This window comes from Lethenteron reissneri, chromosome 15 (genome assembly GCF_015708825.2).
Source record: "Lethenteron reissneri isolate LAM-NWPU_2019-01 chromosome 15, ASM1570882v1, whole genome shotgun sequence".
Lineage (NCBI taxonomy): Eukaryota > Metazoa > Chordata > Hyperoartia > Petromyzontiformes > Petromyzontidae > Lethenteron > Lethenteron reissneri.
The window spans coordinates 6,909,366-6,925,505 of NC_083793.1; the positions used below are offsets into that span (position 1 = coordinate 6,909,366).

The window sequence follows — 16,140 nt, forward strand, 5'->3', positions numbered from 1 at the left end:
AATATTTAATTTGTTTTCCCTAAACAGTGTAAAATTTTGGAAAAAAATTTTCACGAACATTAATTGTCTCGCACAACGAGTCTATGTGCAAAATGTCAGCTTGATTGGATCACGGTAAGTGGGTTAAAAAACGACCGAAAGGTTTGCACGGTCGTAAGCAAGCAAGCACGCAAGCACGCAAGCAAGCAAGCGAACTTAATATAAGTAAACCCATAAAAACAAAGTTTTTCACTATAAATCCTTTATATGCGTGGCAGCGAACTTAATATAAAGGATTTAAGAATATATTCGCCTGTGGACGACGCGGGGATCGATCCCGCGACCTTTGGCATGGGAAGCGAGGGCGCTACCAACTGCGCTACTCCGCCACGGCTTGTGGAGGGGTTACGCTCTGGGCTCTTATACTGTGATGTTCAGCCAAAGCCATGAATCAGTTCTATTTGAATATATGTAAAATAAATTTGTTTTGCCTAAAAAGTGTCAAATTTTGGGAATTTTTTTTCACGAACATTAATTGTCTGGCACAACGAGTCTGTGTGGAAAATGTCAGCTCGATTGGATCACGGGAAGTGGGTTAAAAAACGACCGAAAGATTTGCACGGTCGTAAGCAAGCAAGCAAGCACGCAAGCGAACTTAATATAAAGGATTTAAAAAGAGCTCCCAATTTGTAGATGCATGCGGTGTGTCACACGCTGTCATTGTAGAGCCATCACCGTCACGACATCGTTGTGACATCACTGCCGTGCATTTCAATACGTCACTGCAGTGACATCACTCAAGTACATTCGTGGTGTGCTTGGCCAGAACTTTAATGTGTTTTTATTTAAAAAAATATCTTCACATCTGTTTTAGACAGCCTGGGACATGTGTATTTTATCTACAAGAAAATGTCTCTTGTTTTTTTTGGGGGGGTGTTCCATTTTCATTTAACTTTCAAAAAGTCTTACACTGTCGGAGAGATTGAGCTTATTTGAGATGCTTGGTTGTGACGATTGTATCGTGTGCTGCAGCTTGGCGTCCACGGCTATGCGTTCATCATCACTAACAACGGCTACATCGTCACCCACCCGGACCTGCGCCCAATGGTGAGTTGTCCTGCACTCGCACAAAACAACGAGACGGAGAGCCTCTTCGCACTCCCGACCCGCGCCTCCAACCGATGCCCTCGTGTGCAAAGCGACATGAGGGCATCAGCGAGCACACAGGGCTGACGTCTCCCAACGGGTCCGAAGCTTCAATTGTAAGTGTACTGCCACGCTGCTTTCAAGCAACAGAGAGTGATGGGAAAGCCTCGGGGGAAGACGCTCACTTCTCCAGCGCAGGCGGTTACTATGTGTGTATGGTCCATTCGATTATTTGTCTGCCAAGATTGTTCCACCGGTCTTTCATTGAGAGTCCTTCTAATCCACCCAGACGTCATTCTTGTCGACCCCCCCCCCCCCCCCAGTTTCCACTCTCTGTTAAGACTCTCGAGGTCGTTCTAGATTTGAAGCTTTCGTGACTGCAATGATTCATACTCTTAGGGTTTTTCGGTAAAGTCACGTAGGTAAAAAATAAAATATTAAATGAAAATAACTAAATTAAATCACGACGTTTCGGAGGCAACACAAGTCTCCGTCTTCAGGTGGGACCATCACAGCCACATTTACTTGTGTTGCCTCCGAAACGTCGTGATTTAATTGAGTTATTTTAATTAGTTATTTTTTTTAATTTTTTCTTATTTTTTACCTCCGTCTCGAGCTCGTGTTGACGTTGCTCATTTCCCTGCTGCGGTGGCACGAAGCATCAACCTCGGTGACGCCTCTTCACCCCCAGGCAGCGCTACCTGTTTCTAGTTGTCTGGCCCTCTCGCAACTTTGGATGTTGGTTCAAGTTCAAGTTAATTTATTAGGTATAGCCCTGTGAGCCATTCGGCTCTCGAATCGGGTGCAACCGCAACAAACAAAAAACACAAACATGAACAAAAAACATCTTAAAGTGAATTTGTGACTCATGCCTTTAGCAGGCCCATAGGTTGAAGGTGAAAATACTGTTTCGGCTGTAGACATAACTATATTTTGGCGGCTGAATTATTTTAATTGTTTATAAACGATTTGTATTTTTTTTACAACGATATGTTTTAAAATAAATCTCAAAAATTAGAGAACACACGGTTTTCCGCTCGCGGGCACTGACACACGTCCTTGGGCACGGGGTCACCAAGTGCGGCAGTTGACCACGTGCGCGACTAGCGGTCACCTTTTGTGCTCTCTCACCGAGTCTGGCATCAAGAGGTTTTACTGAATAACTTCGAAGGAGCTTGGCCCTGTTAGAGCCAGACAACCAGGGGCGGTTTCTTCATTAGGGCGATTGGGCGACGCACCACCAATGTCATTCAACCACAGAGTCACGCTAGCCGTCACTGCAGCCTCTGGATATAGTCCAATCAGCGTCATGTCACGTTCTGTGGAGTACCGCCTCTTTTTGGGCGATTTCACTCCGGCTGAGAATCGCCCCGAGTGGCCCCATAGACTTACATTCAAAGATGTTTTTTTTTCGAACGGGGGCGCTGCAATGCATTCTCTATGGCTTCCGGGAGGGCTCGCCCTAACGTGCTTACGTCATCATACGTGCTTACGTCATCATACGTAAGCACGTTTCATCCAACAATATAATTTGTGGCCACCTAGTGGAATCTTTAAAAGAAACTTGAGTGGTTTGTTTTAATAGTGAGTATAGAAACAAACAAGATGTATTGTAAGAGTCACTTTATTTTTCATTAATATTAAAGAAGTGAAGTTGCCTTTACATGCTTAAGCTGTTAATTTATCCATTGCATGGCTGGACCTTATCCTTATCTATCATCCAGACATTTGCCCCCCCCTGAGAGATTTTGCAGGAGCCGCCACTGCAGACAACGACCACCTATGCATTCTCCTGCAGAAGTTTGAGTCAACGGATGCCTGTAAATTGAGATGACCTATTTAGTGTTGCGTCTTCCACCTAATTAATCTGAATTGTGGGTTAATGTCTGTATGGCACCTAGAATTTACAAGCAGATGTCTTTAACTGCATTTCCCGCACTTGAATATGTTCAGTGCGAATAGGTGGGCCAATCGATCTTACCGTTACACCGCCCACTTGCACACAGGAAAAAGCTGCCCATTTAACTACTGTTCGTCTGATGTCCCGTCTGTTACATCTTATCCACATTCGGAACATAAATTTCGATTTAAAGCTTTCGTGACTGCAGGGATTCATCTTCTTGGTTCTTTCAGTAAAGTCACGTAGAAGGGAAATAATAAAATAATAAACATAATAAAATAATTCTCACGACGTTTCGGCCACAACGCAAGCAGACCAGGTCTGTCGAGGAGACAGCGTCTGAATGGTTGTCTCCCCGACAGACCTGGTCTTCACCTGAGGACGGCTGCTTGCGTTGTGGCCGAAACGTCGTGAGAATTATTTTATTATGTTTTATTTTTATTATTTTATTATTTCCCTTCTACGTGACTTTACTGAAAGAACCAAGAAGATTCGGAACATACTTTGTATTTGCCCTGCAAATAGTGTTCATCACATGTCAGCCAAAATTATGTTTTTATTTTCAGAGCTATAATGAATTATTAAAGGGTAACAATATCTGATTAAAAAAAATTGTGCACGCAATCAGTGATGCTGAAACCATCAACTCGCTGCACTTGAGAACCCAGTGTAATCACGAACAGCGGCAATCTGCATTCAACCTATTGCCCTGGCGATTCCGACCGAGGACAGGCTGCGACTTACCTGGATTCAGATCAAATTGTGACAGCGCTGACAAAAAGCGCACGAACGGCGGTTGGCGCCGCTCGCGGTGGGTAGGGCTCTTTGTTGGGAATGCGACGCACGTTGCAAACTCCTGCCCCTCATGGCTTCTTCCTAAATTGGCCGCGTGGCCACGGCATAGAGCGAATGAGACGTGGGGGAGCGGTGGCCACGTGGCCGCACCCTCCGGTGGCTCGGGTAACTCCTCCGCGGGGGTGACGTTCCCTCTCCACAGTACAAAGAGGGCAAGAAGATGAAGCCAAAGCCGAACTACAACAGCGTGGATCTCTCCGAGGTGGAGTGGGAGGACGTGGACGAAGTGGTGAGGTGCTGCGCCCGTCGCGTTCGTCGCCGCAAATGTTTGGGGGGAGCGCCTCCCTCCCAATTGGGCAGTGCCAACACGTGCTGCACGTTCAAGTTGAAGCTGAAACCAAGTCCGCCTCGACTTTTCCAGTCTCAGATTCATAACGCGTGCAGGTGGACCTAATTGAGAAACTAGAATGTGCCGGCAGTGGTTTCTTGCGACGAGTCCCACAGACTCATACAGAGATATAAGAGATGCACAGAGTGATGTAGAAAGCGAGCGACTTCCATTGAGATCCATAGGCTTAACCTAGAGCTATGTAGACTCACACAGCGACCCACTGAGAAACGTGAATGCGCTGTCAGTGGCTTCATCATCCCTATTCTTAGGTTTTTTCGGTAAAGTCACGTAGGTAAAAATTTTAAATTAATAAAAGTAAAATAAAAATGTAATAAAAATCACGACGTTTCGGAGGCAACACAAGCTTCCGTCTTCAGGTGGAACCGCCACAGCACGATAGCTGTTGCCTCCGAAAACGTCGTGATTTTTATTTTATTTTTATTTTACTTTTATTAATTAAAAATTTTTACCTACGTGACTTTACCGAAAAAAACCTAAGAATATGAATCCTTGCAGTCACGAAAGCTTCAAATCTAGAATTCATCATCCCTGCTTTCCTGGCCAAACAGGTGTACGCGGCCCGTGCAGTTTCCAAGGAGAACTGCTCTTGTGGGAGCCCAGCACCGGTGCTTTAAATGATCACCACGTGGTCCCTCTGTCCCAATTACCGATTGGCTACCTGCACGCGATATCACCTGAGACTGGAACCCCCGCGGGGGACTAGACGTCCTCTTAGACCCGGAGCCACGAGCTGTCACTGCAAAATCCACACGAAGGGCAGCGGCCTTTTTCAAATGTCTTCATTTTTCCGATGTTGTTATCGGTATCACGTGATCGTATCAACACACGCGCATGTGGAACACTTGCAGTTACCATTGCACCACCTGGTGGCAGAGAATGACTCCGAAATATTGTTGTCATGGAACTAATTCTGAGGTCTCCTTGTATTGCATCGTATGCACACTCGAGTGGCCGTCAAATGCCAATGAAACCAAACATTTTGATTCACTGAGCTGGAATTTAACCAAATTAATTACAAAACCATATTTCAATGTATTTTTATGCAATCATCAGCTTGCAACCCAGTTTCATCACATACAGTTTGCCCAGATCTCTACTCAGATTCTCAGCAGCAGTGTGAACTCAGAGTGCTCTAACAGCATTGCCCTACTGAGCCACACAGCCACCTCCGAGTGGGGAGGCCCTCATCCAGCAGTGGATTGACAATTGGGGGGGGTTCGAGCCCAACCCTGAAGCCTGTATATTTTCAATTTGCATGTTCTCCCCGTGGTCACGTGGATTTTTCTTTGGGTCTTCTGGTTTCTCCCTCCACATTTAGAAACATGCGTTTAGAGTATTTGGCTGCTATAAATGTCCACACGATAAGCCACTTCGTTGAGCTATCATTTGTGGCCAGGTCGCTTCTGACAAAGAGCTATATAGCTCAGTAGGCCTTACTTGGTCAAATTAAAAAATATATACAGTTTAGTACGTGCACACGATGTTTGAACTCAAAGAGCTGGGCTAATGTATAGTGCCCTCTTGTGGAACGGTTTGACCGAACAGCAATTCATAGTCACATCCCGAGTTGTGATTTCCTTAATTACCTCTCTCATTGCTGTTTGATGAAAATGTTAACTTGCACGTAGTCGCACATGTCCGTGATCAAATCAGTCATGTGGTAAGGTTATACCTGATATCAAGTTATATTTTGGCTAAGTATTTATGAATATTGTTATTATTGTAGGCTGACTGAACGTTACCGTAGTATTTCGGATGGCGTGGCAGCCGAGGAACGGAATTGGTCTAAGATGACGTCCACGGAGGAGATGAAACGATGAAATAGGTGTATTGTTAGATCACGACTTGGGAAAGCCTTAATCTAGCAGTGGACTTATCATAGCTGATGATGATGTTTATTTAAAAAAAAGAAATGCGTATACCTGGGTTGTTATGCTTCTTGACCCCTTGCCGTGGCACCTGAGATGTTTACGTGAACATCGCTATTGAATTGTGATTCATGATGATCGACTTTCTGCGACTATCTTTCGTTTAAACGACACGACTGCGCTCGAGGGAACGGCACTGCCTCGCCGCTTGCCCATCTGTTCTCCGCGGTAAACTTCAATCTTGTTCACTGAAATCACGTTTACTCGGGCGTCTCTCCGCCGTCTGTTTTCATCCACATGGCGCGTCTGCGACCGCCTCTCCTCCCAGCTGCGGACTGCGATGGTCAACAGACAGACGGGCACCTTCTCGATGGAAGTGAAAAACTCCGTGGACGATGGGGTAAGACCCGTCGAATCAGCCGCAAACGTCGGTGCATTCTGTGGCCGTTCGCCTTTGAAATCACGGCCCGGAATTGGTGACCGGATGTCAGGTGCGTTCCCTCTCCCCCTCCAACCCTCGTGGCTCTCAGAGACGCGTTCTCATGCTGACCAACGACTACTTCTTCACGGCGCTCAAGGACACGCCCTTCAGGTCGGTGGTTGCCAGCTGTTCCCCGCGGCTCCGTCGCGTCGTCCTGTTCTGCGTGAACGCGCCGCCGACGTCGGAAGGCCACGCGGAATAATCGCCCGTGTCTCGTTCAGTTTAGGAGTTGTCCTGTCGCGTGGCCACGGAGAGTACGTGCTGATGGGGAACGTGTCCAAGGAGGAGGGTGAATGACCGCAACACGAGGACCGGCTCTCGACGATTTTCCGCGGCCGCGAAACGGAGATACACGCACGCGCACGAGCACACGCACGCGCACGTGCGCGCACATCGTCATCGTTATCATCGGCAGCGACCGAGCCGTTAGCCTTCAAAATCAATGGATTTGTGGTTCTGTTGAGCAGCGATGTCGTCAGTTTCACTTGAGCAAAACGTACCACAGAAGAGTAATGCGAACGTTTTAATCGTAGCGATGGTAGAAATAAAATAAACGTACCTTGGCTAATCCTGCTTTGCTCACGTGGTTGGTAGGCCACTATTGTTATTATTTCGTTCCCAATGATCTTGGTGGACAATTCATCTCACTGTGATTGGAGGCTATGTTATCAATCGGTTTCCTGGAAAAAAGACGAATGAATATGAAATACCATGATGCATACCCCAAGGTCGACTACAATAAGTATAACCCGTAAAAACTAAGTTTTTCACTATAAATCCTTTATATGCGTGGCGGCTAGAGTCCTCTCGTCCTCTGGCTTGAGATGGCTGCCACCTATGGGTCAGATGATTGTCTGCCAGTATTAAGCAATTGGTAATTAAATATTTAATTTGTTTTCCCTAAACAGTGTAAAATTTTCGAATTTTTTTCACGAACATTAATTGTCTCGCACAACGAGTCTGTGTGCAAAATGTCAGCTCGATTGGATCACGGGAAGTGGGTTAAAAAACGACCGAAAGATTTGCACAGTCGCAAGCAAGCACGCAAGCAAGCAAGCAAGCGAACTTAATATAAAGGATGTAAAAATACCCCAAGGTCGACTACAAATATGCACTGACTCAGTGGAAATTAAGGCAGTAAATCCCAAGCTCTCACAATCCAAGCCCGATGTAAAACATATAAACATGATGATGATGACCATTTATACTGCGGGACAGATATATCATGGATAATGATGATGAACATCGTATCAGTTAAAATAGCGTGGACCCATGAATACTCTATATGCCCCAGTAAATACATCATTGGAATGTGTATATTAAGCTACAAACTTTACGATGCTTACAAAAACAACACGTAAGTGACATTTCATTCATACATTACAATATACTGACATGTGTGCACGTTAAATACAAATACGCCTCTGAAACATGACTATGTAATTGCAATATATGTTCCTTTAATTTACTATAAATTATTTCATTTGGCCACGTAATGATCTGACCATGTCCGTGCCATTAAGAACCCTCCACCACCCAACACATCCAAACTAATTAAATTGTGCCAATGAGATTCAACGTTTCGCTTGAAACGACGTCAGGCACCATCAGAGCAAGATCCAGAGGGTCAGAGGAACAATTCATTGAGTCCGAATATGACTTCATGGATTGTTATGATGACTGACTGGACCGTGTGGAGGGTTCGTAATGGAACGGATCCTCCTGTGACTGAACTCGCAATCAATTACGATTTCGATTTAAAGCTTTCGTCACTGCAGGGATTCATCTTCTTGGTTCTTTCGGTAAAGTCACGTAGAAGGGAAATAATAAAATAATAAAAATAATACATAATAATTCTTGCGTTGTGGCCGAAACGTCGTGAGAATTATTATGTTTAATTTTTATTATTTTATTATTTCCCTTCTAAGTGACTTTACCGAAAGAACCAAGAAGATGAATCAATTACGAGTCGTAATATTGGCTGGCGAAAACCTACCTGCCAAGTCTCATTTTGTGTCTATCGTCTGACACGTGACACAACATGTTTGTACCGTTCCCTTCACAGGCTTACATGATCTATTGCACCCTGACCTCAACATTGCCAGTGACTGGTAAGAGCCAATGATACATGGTTTGTTTATTTAGGGGGTAAAAGAATGTGCTCTTGGAAGTTCCAGCCAACCAGCACCGCAGTCAGTTTAACAGGTAGGCTTTCGCGACCACTATTATTCATAATAATGTTTTATTTTGGGTTAGATCGCGTAAGTATAAATGCGTCGCCACCCTCCACCACCCGACATGGCCAATCAGTAAAAAATGTGTCACGTTGACAAAACGCCAATTAGTTACTTCTTCAGCCCACCGGGGTGTTTGAAGAGTGAATCCACAACATTTAGTAGTACGACGTTTCGTTGGTAATTACATCCAGCATCTTCGGGCGATTTGCCAGAATAGTGAAGCTATCCACCTGCTTCCGGTCTTAAATAGTGCAGGTCGACGTCATCATTTCTGCTTAAGCGATCTAACCCCAGAAACCATGATTATGAACAGCACTGCAGTGTTGGGAAATATAATGGAGACATGTTGCTCTTCTGCTCTAATAATTATATTTGCATTGTGCTATTCGTACCTCATCATGGGATGAAGTCATCTTATCTTAGATCTGTCACAGAAAGAAAGTAGTGCAAATCACCTTTTGTCAGTGAAGGGCCTTCGGAAGTTGATGTCCCAGAACTATTTCTGAAGTCTCTTTAATCGTCTCTTGTCCACGTGAGGTGGTGCATCTTCGCACGTGCCCTGCAACGAGTGCTCTTGGAAATGGCAATTAACGGAAATTGTTTTTTAATGCTGAAACTTGCAAAATTAAGAATTAAAAAACACATTTGATTTTAAATTGTTTTGGTGCGGTCATTGGTGACTGGGCTGAGACAATGAACCCTACTCTAGATTGAAAACTAATTTCTTTGGAATTGTTTTTTATGTTTAGTTTGTTGTCCTTCCACTGCCCCTCCGACTAGCACGGTTTGCTACGTACGGCGCGAAATAAGTTCAGCATATATACTCCACTTGAGAATCCAGTTCACGTGGCTGCCTTAAAATATAACCCAGGATCTCAGCACGTCTGGCTCAATTACTCTTGGCACGATGACGCGCTGCGGGTTGATATATAACCGACCAGGATTGATACACGCAACCTTCTGAGTGTGACCCATACAACCTGCAACTAAGCGATTAAGCTGAGCCACCCAGCCACCCTGCTGCTGTTATTTTTGACAGCCTAACCACAGCCAGTCACATGTTGAACTTCTTTCGCACCGTACGTAGCCAACCGTGCTAATCGTAGGTGCGGGGAAAGGACAAAAAACTAATCTCAAAAAAACTATTCTAAAGAAATGTTCGAGCCCAGCGGCCGACCTGGTTATTGGCGATATTAAACAATAAATATGCACCACTCACTTCACAGTGGACACAAAGGATACTATGGCTACGTGTGCCGGCATCCAAACGCAATATAATTTGCCCCCAAATTACTTCATTGGGATGCCACCTAGCAACATGGCCCCGCTAGAGGCAGACTCGTGCCTACTGGCTGGCTGTGGCTGGGCGCTAGCGTTCACCTGGTGTCACGCAGGGAACAGCTGCCAGCGGGTGTTCCCTTTGCCAGCAGGGCGCCTTGAGACGCCGTTTAAATGTTAGAAGGGGTGCCGTGGTGGCGAGATGTTATCTCCCTCGCCTGGCACGCAATGTGCTCCGTTTCCACCCGGCCGTGTCACTGCCACTTCTCGTCTCGCGCAGGATCTACTGCAACGTGGACATTGACCCGGACCATCGCAAGCTCACGCAGTTGGAGGCTGTCAGGAGATATCTGCTGGGAATTGAACCTGATCTGCAATGTAAGCCCTTTCATTGAGTACCGTTACCGAAACCTGTTTTCATTTCTTTTGCGGTTTCGCGACCAATATTCTCCATCGTAAATGTTTTTTTGGGTTAGATCGCGTAAATATATGTGTCGTTCACCCACCACCACCCTACACAGCCAATTAGTAAGGTCACGTTAAGACAACGGTGCCAATATATGAGTTACTAGTACAGCACAACGGTGTGAAGCGAAGAACCTTCATCACGAATGCTTCCTTTTCTAATTTTTTTGTCAGGAAGTCTATTCCCAGCAGCACACGCGCTCAATGCACGCTCGCCATTTCGTGTTCAGCGAGGCACCACAATGCAGGCGATGGGGGTGTGGGTTGTGGGGGGCATCGGTGAGCAGGGGGGGGGGCTGTTAAACAGGACGAGTCACCTATCCCTGACGCGCGCTGCACCGGGCGCTGTGGTCGCAGGTGACGATGAGCTCCTCCAGGAGGTGCTGTTTGACGCCGTCGTGACGGCCCCGCTCGAAGCCTACTGGACGAGCCTCGTGATGAACAAGTCAGAGTGAGTTTACGTCGTCGTCGTCATCAGGGCCAACCCCAGCGGCTGACCATCGAATAAAAAGACGGCGGTCACCGCGTCGCGCGCTTTCAGATGCGCTTCTGCGGCCGTCTGGAACGCTCTTCCCTTCCGATATTAGGAAGCCACCGGAGCTACACGCTTTTACATCATCTAGATTGAGAACTCATTTCTTTAGAACTGCCGTTTGTGTTTAGCTTGTTGTCCTTCCCCCGCACCTCTGATTACCGCGGTTGGCTACGTACTGTGCGAAAGAAGTTCAACATACATCGTACATGTTTGATCCACTGCTGGATGAAGGTCTCCCCAAGTCGTCGCCATCTCTCACGATCCTGCGATGTAACATTCCACCTCGCACAATCGCTCGAGCTGAGTTTATCGGTCCACCTTCCACGGTTGATGGGGTGGTGGCACGGCCCAGTAGCAGCGCGTCCGCCTCTTGCTGTAGAGAGGTGCACGGTTCGAATCCAGAGGCTGCCCCAATTATCACTGCGTGCGTGATAACCACTACAACAATAACAATGATACGTGCTGCCTGCTGGTAAATATCCCCTGACGCCATTCGCAAGAGGAGGACATTGCGTGCCCAAGTCAGGATCCAATTTCCCAAATTCCGAAATTGCTCACAAATCACTTAATCGAGATTCAACAAAGCATTCATCGCCCCCTCCTGGGCAGATCAATGCCCCAGGTCACTCTTGCCAATGAGCCTTATCATTATCTCTCGAGTTCTCACCGCGTGGCTCAACAAAATAAGCTGCCAACTTGAACTGGACGTCTTCTCAGACACGATCCCTCCTTTAGCTGTCACCCTGGCGTTACACACTTGCCCACTGGCCAACGTGCCTTCTAGCTAACGTGTCCCTAGCCCAGGCCCACTTACTTTTCTCATTCTTTGCATCCACTCAATGTTGTCAACCATTATTTGTCATTATTCGTAGCCATGTTCCAACCGGTTTGCAGATCAGAGCATCGTTATCATGGGACCTTTTTGCTAGCATCAAAGTACGTCAAATAATAATAATAGCTTTTACCCTTTCTGGCAATAAACAGGTATTAAGATATTTTTGGTTCTTTCGGTAAAGTCACGTAGACGGGAAACAATAAAATAATAAAAATATGAAACAATATTTTTTATATTTTATTGTTTCCCTTCTACATGACTTTACCGAAAGAACCAAGACTATGAATCCCTGCAGTCACGAAAGCTTTAAATCAAAGGTATTAAGATGTTCAAACACCACGTAGATTATACCTTTTGTCAGGAATCAAGTCTGCATTAACCACACGTACTTGTGGTGAACATGCAAACACACGTGCTCTGATCATAAATGGCGTTGACTTTGAAACTGATTGTCCTTCACCAGAGACAGCCTTGCTTCGGGCCTAGTCTCACTGCCAGTGTCAGAGCAGAGAACGCCAGAAAGGCAAACAGGCGAAACCTTATTCATATATTTCACACTTTGATATATATGCAAAAAGGTCCCATGATATAGCTACTCACCCCGAGCTATAAATGCTCTGATGGTTCATTGCCTTTGTAGTGTTATAAAGAAGGCTGCTATCTCTGGTGTAGACCAATCAGTTTCAAAGATAATGCATATATCATTATCAGAGCACGTTTGTTATTCGGTGTTTGAACAATGTAACACCTACATTTTTATTTAATTTTCTTTCTGTGGATTTCACACCTAATGGTGATTGCTTGTGTTGCAGTCGAAACGTCATGAGAATTTTTATTGTTTAATATTTATATTATTTAGTTATTTCCCTTCTACGTGACTTTACCGAAAGAACCAAGATTATAACGTAACACCTGTTTTATTGTCAGAAAGGGTAAAACGTATTCTTATTTTTCACACAGGGCAGCGTTTTAGGAGGAATTGTAATCATGGAGGGATGGCGGTGGAGGATGCTTTCATTGTCATGCCCCTGTGAGCAGACGACTCTTTATTGAAGGCGGGCTGCTGCGAGGAGAGCACGCGCAATATCGCTTTGCGACTTAAACAAATACAAAACAAAGGTGGCCTATTGACTCAGAGGTCACAGCGCTGACCTGGCACCGCTGAGTGCCGGGATTCGGGTCCGGGCAGCTCTCAAGTGTCGTGGGGTTGATGGTCTCAGTCACCAATGACTGCGCAAATTTTTGTTTGTTCGCTCACGCATATTTGGTCCTGTACTTAATGTGGCTAAAAGCCAGCGGCGAGAATTCAACGTTGCTTCTGGCCGCCGCGTGACAGATACTACACCGTAGCGGGGACAGGTGAGAAAGTGTTGCGCCTTAGTGCGGCGGCGCAAAGGTCACTCAAATAATCTCAGAAATATATTTTGTGATATTTGCTTCTTTCGGACATTGTATGTGACAAGGAGGATCGCACTTTGCTGCAAGAGATCCAAATGTATTATTTGTCGCACGACATTGCTATGGAATACCGTTAATTCTAGATTTGAAATTTTCGTGACTGCAAGGATCCATACTGTTTGGTTCTTTCGGTAAAGTCACGTAGGTGAAAAATAAAGAAATAAAAATATATAAATAAAATGAAAATAAATAAATTAAATCACGACGTTTCGGAGGCAACACAAGCTTCCGTCATCAGGTGGAACAGCCACAGCAAAATTACTGTAGTGAGTAGTAATTTTGCTGTGGCTGTTCCACCTGATGACGGAAGCTTGTGGTGCCTCCGAAACGTCATGATTTAATTTAGTTATTTTCATTTTATATATTTTTTTCATCTACGTGACTTTACCGAAATAAGCAAAGAGTATGGAATACCGTTACTTATGCTTGTTTACCCCATGAAAAGCCTCGCCGAGTCTCAAGATCGTTTTTCAGTCGTGTCGAGTGTTACGGTACCTATTCGAGGGTAATTTGTTGCAAACGTGGAAAACATACACACTTGACGGTAGCATCGGGACAGCATTGTGTTTGGAAGCGGGGGAACGGGGAACGGAGGGGCTAAGGTTTACAAGAAATATCACAAAGCCAATCCGTCGTGACCATATGGCTCTTACGATCTTGGGTTGACCGCAGGAACGTTGAAAAGGGCATTGAAATGGCTTTCCTGGGGACACGGGCTGGACTGACCAGAACCAGCTTCTACATCGGCAAGGAGAAACTCTCTGACAAGTAAGAAGCTCCGTGCGCGTGGCTTTGAACAGTTGCCGCAGTGGCTTTTGTCGTGCGATCAAGGGCATCCAAGGTCGTCCATAGACTCACCCCCGGTCTACTGATCCCCCTCTCACGTTAGTCTCCGCTCTGCCATGTGTCCTCTGTTCAAGTAACCAAGGGGTGCTTTAAAAGCCCCCAATAGGAGGTCGTTAGTTCCTCTCTGCTGCGCCTACAACTGGTTTCTTGAGCTAGTTGTGATGGTGTTCAGGGTGATGGTGATTGTGATTGTAGTGGTTGCGGTGGCGAGATCGTAAATGTTCGTGTGGGTACATAGCAGCACCCTTTTAACTGTCAGGTAAGCAGCTAAGGAGGCCAACAAGGGGTTTAGATGACACAGCGCATGGCTTTTTCTCCCCGTATAAACGTTTGAGAGGGGGGGATGGGGGTTAGGTATGTCCCCAATTACCGATGTCACCACGGTGCCGTGTGGCAACGTCACGAGCGTGAACTAACGAGGCTGCGTTGAGCGTGTGCACCGGCAGAGATTTCCTGACCAAGGACCAGGAAAGCGTCTTCACGATGGACCACTTCCCCATCTGGTACCGCCGCGCCGCTGAGCAACCGCCGGGCACAATCATCTACACCGTGCCCTACCAAGCAGGTTAGCGCGCACACACACGCAGACAAAGATAACTCGTGTAGCATCTAACAAGCTGTCAGGGCAAGAGCTGTTAGCGAGAACCTACAGTGGGCATATGTTGATTTTATAAATGATAGACAATCGGTCATGGGCAGAGGAAATACGGAAGGCCTTGAACCTGGACTTGAACTGGAGCAGGGAGACAGTGGCATACGTGGCTGGGGGAGAGAAGAGAATGGGTGACCTTCCATCAACCCAACTGGGCACTCGCACGATTGATTTAACAGGGGCAGCAATCAACCGATTTCTTTGAGAATCAGTTGACCTGATTACGGTTGATTGCGCTACACGCTCGCACAAACAGACATCCAGCCAGTCTGACCTTGATGGCTTGAGCACCGCGCGTGTCAAAGTTCCGCGTGAAAATGTAAATGGTGTGCGTACGATTGTGAAGGCGGTGGCCCGTTTTAGATGCCCATGATATTACATTTCCAATCGAATGCAACAAATAATTGACATTACGTATTGGGGTAACGGTGCCCATGACAAATGCAACCAGAATATTGCTTCATCTTTAACAAATGTAAGAATGTCCTGGCCTGTGGCTGATGTCAGCTTTCGGTTAAATGTCTGACATTATTTGAGGTTAGTGTTTATGATGGGGATAGAGCCGGCGGTACGATAAATGTCAAGATTAGGAAACGCGCTAGGATTTAAGGATAGAGTTAGAATTAGGGGCATGAACAGCGTATGAATAAGCGATTATAGCCACAGACATGGAGAGCGTCGGATTTGCGGTGAGTGTTGCGATCCGGGCTATCGTCGTGACTACAGTCAACGTGAGCAGAACCTACAACAGCACAGGCGTTGCGCTCTGGGGTGCGTGGCCCGCGGGATGCCGTGCCTTGCTGTTGATGTCCCTCCGCCCACCCAACCTTCCCCGCGTTTGTCACCGCAGGGGCGAAACGCAACAAAAAAATGGTGGTGACAGCAAGCGTCGTCATCACGGTCACCGAGGACGTGAGGACAGCCGTGGCTGCTGGTGAGTGCTTCCTGGGAGAGGACGCGGTCGAGGTCACGTGGGTACTTGCCAACGGCCACGCAGTCGAGGTCACGTGGGTACTTGCCAACGGCCACGTGGTCGAGGTCACGTGGGTACTTGCCAACGGCCACGCAGTCGAGGTCACGTGGGTACTTGCCAACGGCCACGCAGTCGAGGTCACGTGGGTACTTGCCAACGGCCACGCAGTCGAGGTCACGTGGGTACTTGCCAATGGCCACGCGGTCGAGGGCACGTGGGTACTTGCCAACGGCCACGCGGTCGAGGTCACGTGGGTACTTGCCAACGGCCACGCAGTCGA

General features: G+C 46.5%; 1 protein-coding gene across 1 annotated transcript in view; it reads left to right on the top strand.

Annotated features, from left to right (window-relative positions):
* Positions 1 to 16,140, top strand: part of LOC133342646 (voltage-dependent calcium channel subunit alpha-2/delta-3-like) — a 161,579-nt gene that overhangs the window by 59,515 nt on the left and 85,924 nt on the right. The window contains exons 17-27 of the mRNA XM_061551930.1: positions 1,012 to 1,086; positions 4,023 to 4,109; positions 6,429 to 6,500; positions 6,631 to 6,692; positions 6,803 to 6,870; positions 8,647 to 8,692; positions 10,377 to 10,474; positions 10,919 to 11,012; positions 14,062 to 14,157; positions 14,682 to 14,800; positions 15,738 to 15,821. Of these exons, the coding sequence (XP_061407914.1) occupies positions 1,012 to 1,086; positions 4,023 to 4,109; positions 6,429 to 6,500; positions 6,631 to 6,692; positions 6,803 to 6,870; positions 8,647 to 8,692; positions 10,377 to 10,474; positions 10,919 to 11,012; positions 14,062 to 14,157; positions 14,682 to 14,800; positions 15,738 to 15,821 (901 nt within the window). The remainder of the gene's footprint in view (positions 1 to 1,011; positions 1,087 to 4,022; positions 4,110 to 6,428; positions 6,501 to 6,630; positions 6,693 to 6,802; positions 6,871 to 8,646; positions 8,693 to 10,376; positions 10,475 to 10,918; positions 11,013 to 14,061; positions 14,158 to 14,681; positions 14,801 to 15,737; positions 15,822 to 16,140) is intronic.